We start from the raw sequence: 6,281 nt of genomic DNA, 5'->3' as shown, positions 1-6,281 counted from the left end.
TAACTTGCTTTTGTAGTGTTATGTGACCTATCAAGTGAAAAGAAAAAACCCACCACCACCCTTTGTCAAGTATTAAGAGAACATTTAAAAAAGTTGGAACCTTTGTCCACTTTGGAATACGCAGTTCTGTTACAGAAGACTTTAAACAAGGGATTCACCACTGTAGAGCTCAAACACAGAAAATCCCTTTTGTAAATGGAAGCCTTACCTAAGTAAGGAATCCAGAGCAACCCCCACAATGAAGATGCTCAAGGGTTGTTTTTTTGTTTGTTTGTTTCTTTGGTTTTTAAACACTTTAAGGCATAAATAGAATAAATTATATAGTTAAATAAATAAATAGATGGATTTTTACAACTCAGCAGATCGCTCTTTCAGTAGTAGTGTGGGGTTGATATCTTCCATTGCTGTTTTTGAGGTACTAACATTAATAGTTGCCTCTGTGGGTTCAGGATTTAAGATGTGGAAAGCAGTGAAAGGACAGCCTTTCACATTGTTGCAGATAAGCTTCTGTAAGGAGGCAGTATTGATTATTTCAAAGCCCACTTTTCCACCGAAAGTGCTAGGCTTCCAGTACTCAGGTGAGCAGATAGCATTTCCCATCAGTCCTTTCAGAGAGAATGGTGCTCCGATCTCCACCATTGTTTCACCAAAGATGGCACCTGGTCGTGGCTTTTCTACGAGAAGGCCTGGGTACAGCTCCATAGCATCAATGTCTCCATAAAGCTCTTCCAGTTCAGCTGCCATTTCTTTTTCTCCTGTAATTATTGATGAGTAAAAAATCGTAAGTGGAAAAATCCCTATTTTCATTGCAAGACTATCCATTTCAAGTCCAGTAATAAAACTGGAGGACTCCATTAGCCATTTTAAGCAAGGGGTCCTTGTTAGAAAGGATGAAAACTGTTACCTGTAAGTTCTTCAAATGATTTGAATGGTTTCAACATGAAGCGTTTCCTGTACTCGTTCAAGGACTGGTATCTCATTTGTCTGCTTTGGTCAATTGAAGCCTTTGCTACTTTCTGCACTGCAGCAGGAACATTTTTCCCACCAGCAACCTATTTAATAAAGATGAAAAGTAGTAAGATCTCCTGACAAGATTAACGAGGAAGTTTATAGTATACAATTAGTTTTGGATAGCTTTATTCTATCCCCTTGTCCCACTGCCAGTTTGTGTCTCTGTTGGTTCACTAGCAACTTAAGAAAGTACCTACCCTGCCAGCACTTTGCTTGGAGAAAGATTTCACCATATGGGAAAGGCCATGTTCCAGCATTATAGAGTTGTTGTAGAGGAACTGCTGGAATGTGTACTCCTGGTCATGTATCTGGAAAGTGTCAGGCAGAAGTGGGTGCCAGTGGTAGAGAGTATTGAATTCTGCTGCTATTCGGTTCTGGTATTGAAAGCGCTGGTTGAACAGCAGCTCAGGATCAAACTTGAGTTTGAAGTGGTAGCCACTCAAGTGTTGCACATAGTCCTCAATAACAATCTTTATTGTCTCTCCTGTTGGTCAATGAAACAGAAGACAACATTGATACTGGTTCCCTGAGAAACTTTGTGTTGTTACCCTGTTCTGATGGAAAACACTATTTCTGAACTGTTCTAAAAAAAAAACCCAAAAACAAACAAAAAAAAACACCAAAAAAAACCCCCTACTGTGATCAGGATAACAAACACTTCAACATTCTGTAATCTCTTCTATAAAGTAATTCACATATTTTCTGTTACTGAGGGGTAGAACAGTACATAAGATCCCAAGAGTTTCTGGCTATGGTAAAGAAGTGTTTTTTCTAGCCCAACACACCACCACCCCACCCCCGCCCAAGATATGCTTCCTTGTACGTTCCACAGAACAGCACACATCAGGGTCTATATTGTGTTCAGTTATACAATACTCTCTAGGATAGAGGGATAGAGGTAGGGGATAATGAAGAATGTTGGCATCTGAAAGCAACTCCCAGCTTCTGAGCTGCTTAATGCAATTGTCTTTGTTTCCTGTTTCAGTCAGTTTGGGCAAAGTCTTTAACCTTAGCGTACATCACCATTTACTTAAGACAAAATACCACTGAACAGTTAGAAGTAGTATGTAGAATTACATTTTACATAGCTTCCTGAACTTTAGACTTAAAAGAAAGATTGTGTTTAAAGCATGCCTGAACTGACCCAACCCTGGGGATAAAACAAACAAGACACAAAAATCCCCACAAGATTTGAGACTCTGAGGTCATCTAGCTTCACATGCTTTGAGAAGTGAACCTTAGCTTCCTGCTTCTTTGCTCCTTTCAGTTCTGTTTCCCTTAGATAAGGGAATCAAGTATCACTTAGCTCAATTTTCTTCAGTTCTGTCTTTAACACAGCTGGGAGAAAGCTGTATCTCAATACAATCCCAATGACAGGTCATGAAGGCTCAAATGTATGCCCTCACACATTAATTTAAGTAATAGCTTTTCCTCTTACTACACCTACTGCAACTGCAGTAGATAATCGGTAGAAGTGTCATGCTTGAGAGAAGGTTAGAGTTGCATGTAGTAGAAATGACACTCACCTATCAGTATCAGTCTAGTAGTTTGGAATAGCTGCTCATCATCCCACTCTGGATGCTCCTGTTTCAGGATGTCACAGACCCGGTTGTGTTCCCTCAGCCATATTGTAGCATACATCATCAAGCCTGGGACCAAACCAAACACCTCCTGCCCGACAGAAAACTGCAAGTGTTCAGGTACATGAGGAGGGTAGATCATCTCTGCCTGAGTGTCCTTCACCGTTGGTGGATACATTTCTCCGTCAATCATCTGCCGGGAAGGAGAAAGAAAAAAAACAGAGTCATAAGCAATGATGCTTATGAGTTAAGCTGTGTTGACTCTGTTAGTACCGACTTTAAGCTTACACTTTAGATCAACTACACCATGCAAAGAGCACTGGTTTCAGGAAGTGTATGTCATCCAATAAGAAGGCAGGAATTTGGGGTAAGATATACCTGGTATTTTAGCTTTCCATCCTTTAGAAGTCTCAGTTTAAGTTGTCTCTCCAGAGTCTCTCCATAAATATGGTTCAAGTCAACCTATAAAATAAAAGCATTTGGAACATCACGCCAGCCTGCATTTTTTGCTATTTTAGGATACTTCCCACTTCTATGGAGGCCCATAGGAGTTTGTCCCTTAGATGTTTACCTTTTAATTATATTACTGTTACCTTATAAATATCATGCACTGATATTTAAGATGGAGCCAAATTATTCCCTGGCAACTGGAGCCATCTCTGCATAACAGCAAGTTGTCAAATTGACTGGTGATTTAAAAGGACTGTTTAAAGTGTCAGCAGCTTTCTATTATGCAGACAGCTCTTTGTATAGGCACTTATTTTATAGCTTTGTTTCAGATAGACACCTTACACTTATATTGAAGAACTCCTTTGTCCAAAGGCTGCCTGTCTTGTTGATAAAGACCCTAAATCTGCTTTTGAAGTTCTTTTTAAACTATGCCTCTTCAATTAGCAGCACACAAGATACTTTACAGTGCTTGCAACTGACAGAAAAAGAGTCCAGAGAAGTTCCAGATGCTCACTGATCTAACATGCTTCAGGTGAAGAGATTCTTGGGAACGATAAAAAAAAAGTCAGAGAACACTGTGCAGCTATTTTAAACAGAATCATGTGCTTTGCACAAGTGGTTCTAACTCAGGAAGAGATGCTATTGAGTCCTCCTTAGGCAAAATTTCAGAAGTTAAAAAAGAGGTAAGCCCTTCAGTTTGTGGCAAAGTGTTGTACAGTATGTGCACCGGTGTTTGCGTACCCTGACAACCTGGAGGATACCATTCTTGCTGCTTAGTAGCACCTAAGAACTAAGTGCTGTAAGAACCAAGTTACAGAGCTATGATCGTACCCCATGGCCGAGAGCTTTGGTGAAGCCAGGTCCTTTCTTTTGGTCTGTCTTAAAGAACTGATGAGTGAAGTGCTGGGCAAAGAATGTGAACATCACATTTGTGCCTTGTGGGTCAGGAATAAATTTTTTCCTTAGCAAAAACTTCTCCACAATCAGCTTTGAATCTGGGAGCTCCTTCTTACCTGCAAGAGAAAGAAAGAGTGATATATTCAAGACAACTTTATTATGCAATACTTAATTTTGTTCCTAACAACAAAAAGGCTTAAGACTTTCAATGTATTATTAAACAATAGCAGCATATAAATAAGGGGAATTATCTCTTTTCTATGCTCACTTTCCTGATCTTATTAGAAACTTCTAAACTCCCTGGTTTTAGCACTTAACTCAATAATGAAAACCAGAATAGTTATCCTTTAGGTCTTTACACAGCGTATCCAAGACACGGCTGTTCTTAAAGTCAACTACACTGAAAAATGGTTATAGACAGGCAGGTCTCATGGTATTTTCTAAGAGGACAAGTAGGAATTCCTAGAAGTGAACATTACACATCTGGTTTATTCCCTACCTTTAACACCCATTGGTGTTGGACAGTCAAGTCCCACTGGTGGAAGGCTTCTTGTGTAATAGGAAAGATTGGAATAAGCTTCCCAGCTTTTGTAACTGTAATCACTATTGTAAGTTGGTGGGCTGTCAATCAAGTGTGATCTTGCTGAAAAAGAAAAAAAAAAAGTTATTCAATTTCTTTTTAAACTGTACATTTTAGTCTCAGAAAGTAAATCACAATACCAGATCTTTTCCATATATTTTGGCAGCAGTTGCATTGAAAAATTCTACACCTATCAGGTAGTGATAGTTACTGAATAACTGGACTGGGTCCTGGAGTGTCAGCTGGATCCAACCATTAACATGAGCAATTTAGTGCACAGTTTATGCTAGCAGAATCCTGGATTCTATTAGAGGCTAGAACAAAATGCATTTCCACTTCAAAGCATGTTTCATACAAGTCTGCATCATGCACAAATCTTAAGTTTTGGTTAGAGCACTTTTACCTTAGTGCATTTTAGCTTGCTAACTTTATATACAGACAATCAAGTTCAATATTCTGGAGCTCTATGAGTAACTTCTGCCAGTTAAGAGGACTAGAAGAGAGAACTCATACTTACACATTAATACATATCTCATAATATTATCTCGTAAGAAGGGAATGTTGTTAATGATATTCCAGGCTCCTTTGAAGTGGGTGAGGATGTAGTGGACAGTATTCGGCGAAGGTTTCAATGTTAGCCTCAGCCACGTGAAGAATTCCGCTGTTAGCATAGATGGAAAGATTATTGTAAATTAGCTATTGAGAATAATCTGCAGACTTGGAACTGTATTCTCAGTTTTCCTTTCCATGGAAAGAGATTTAAGATACTTACGTATCGTACAGTTTTCCCCATAAAATCCTGTCCTTGTACAGTCACATTCATACTGATCAAATCCTGTTGTCATGCATACTCCTCTGTTCTGACAGGGGTTTGAGCAGCAAGGGTTGGCTAGAATGAAACCAAATGCTCCGATTAGCATCTTACATAGCTACACCGGTATTCTCGTCTCACTAGGCTAACTTTTCAGACTTAGGTGGACAGCGCCCTGAAGTTTAATGCTTATCAGGAAGCCAACTGAGAGCGAGCATCCATTCACACTAGCCTTTGGGCTGCTACAGGTAATAGTTACTAACAAAAGTATAGGAATTTGTCTGTGTTTCCTGACAGCAAAGCAACTCCTCAGAAGGGTTAGATTATCTCAGGCCAATGGAGGCCTGACATAGTTTCTACCATACATCAAGCATTCGAGAATCACAAGAGAATATAGAATCGAGAAATCACAAGAGAATATAGAACATTAAAAAAAAAAAAAAAATCCATTCCACGTCTGAAGAGACAGACAGTCCCGATTGATGGTATGAATCACAAGTCACCCACGGCCAGACCCGCTCCTGCCGCGGGAGGAGAAGGGACTCACCTGCGTGGCTGGCAGCCAAGAGAGCGGCCACCAGGGCGCAGGGCAGGATCATGTCCCGGCGGGGCTGTGCGGGTCTCTCGCTGCGGCTCAGGCTCTGCTGGTGCTCGGCGCCGAGAACCCAGTGCCGCTCCCAGGTACGCGCCCGCCTATATATTCCCGGAGCCGCGAGTGAGTCACCCCCCTCTCTGCCCGCCCGCCGGAAACTATCACGAAATTGGGGATTTCGCGCTGCTGTGCGCCAGCCCGGCTCGCCCCGCTGCTGCCCGCTCCCACCTGCAGCGGGCCGGGGCCCTGCGCCCGCCCCCGGGTGCCGTCACGCTGCGGCAGGGGACGCTGAGGTGGCGGCGGGTATGCGGCGGCGGTGGCGGCGGCGCTGCAGTCGTACCTCAGCCAAGCCTCCGCCGC

The 6,281-nt window shown here is 41.8% G+C and overlaps 1 protein-coding gene across 1 annotated transcript; it reads right to left on the bottom strand.

Annotated features, from left to right (window-relative positions):
* Positions 1 to 340: 340 nt before the first annotated feature.
* PTGS2 (prostaglandin-endoperoxide synthase 2) lies at positions 341 to 5,928 on the bottom strand. Its single transcript, XM_009945944.2, has 10 exons — positions 5,877 to 5,928; positions 5,291 to 5,407; positions 5,036 to 5,179; positions 4,438 to 4,581; positions 3,873 to 4,054; positions 2,970 to 3,053; positions 2,538 to 2,784; positions 1,209 to 1,495; positions 905 to 1,052; positions 341 to 755 (listed from the first exon to the last, which is right to left on the bottom strand). The coding sequence occupies exons 1-10, from the start codon at positions 5,926 to 5,928 to the stop codon at positions 349 to 351; spliced, it is 1,812 nt and encodes a 603-aa protein (XP_009944246.1). The 3' UTR covers positions 341 to 348.
* Between the last annotated feature and the right edge of the window lie 353 nt (positions 5,929 to 6,281).

Source organism: Leptosomus discolor, chromosome 3 (assembly GCF_034619465.1).
Source record: "Leptosomus discolor isolate bLepDis1 chromosome 3, bLepDis1.hap2, whole genome shotgun sequence".
In the NCBI taxonomy this organism is placed as follows: domain Eukaryota; kingdom Metazoa; phylum Chordata; class Aves; order Leptosomiformes; family Leptosomidae; genus Leptosomus; species Leptosomus discolor.
This window is presented reverse-complemented; position numbering and strand designations above follow the sequence as displayed.

Coding starts and splice junctions, on each gene's coding strand:
- PTGS2 (XM_009945944.2), bottom strand. CDS start 5,928: ATGATCCTGCCCTGCGCCCTGGTGGCCGCTCTCTTGGCTGCCAGCCAC. Junction 4,582..5,035: donor TATGAGATATGTATTAATGT/GTAAGTATGAGT, acceptor TTTCTTTTTCAG/CAAGATCACACTTGATTGAC. Junction 3,054..3,872: donor CCAAAGCTCTCGGCCATGGG/GTACGATCATAG, acceptor TTTATTTTATAG/GTTGACTTGAACCATATTTA.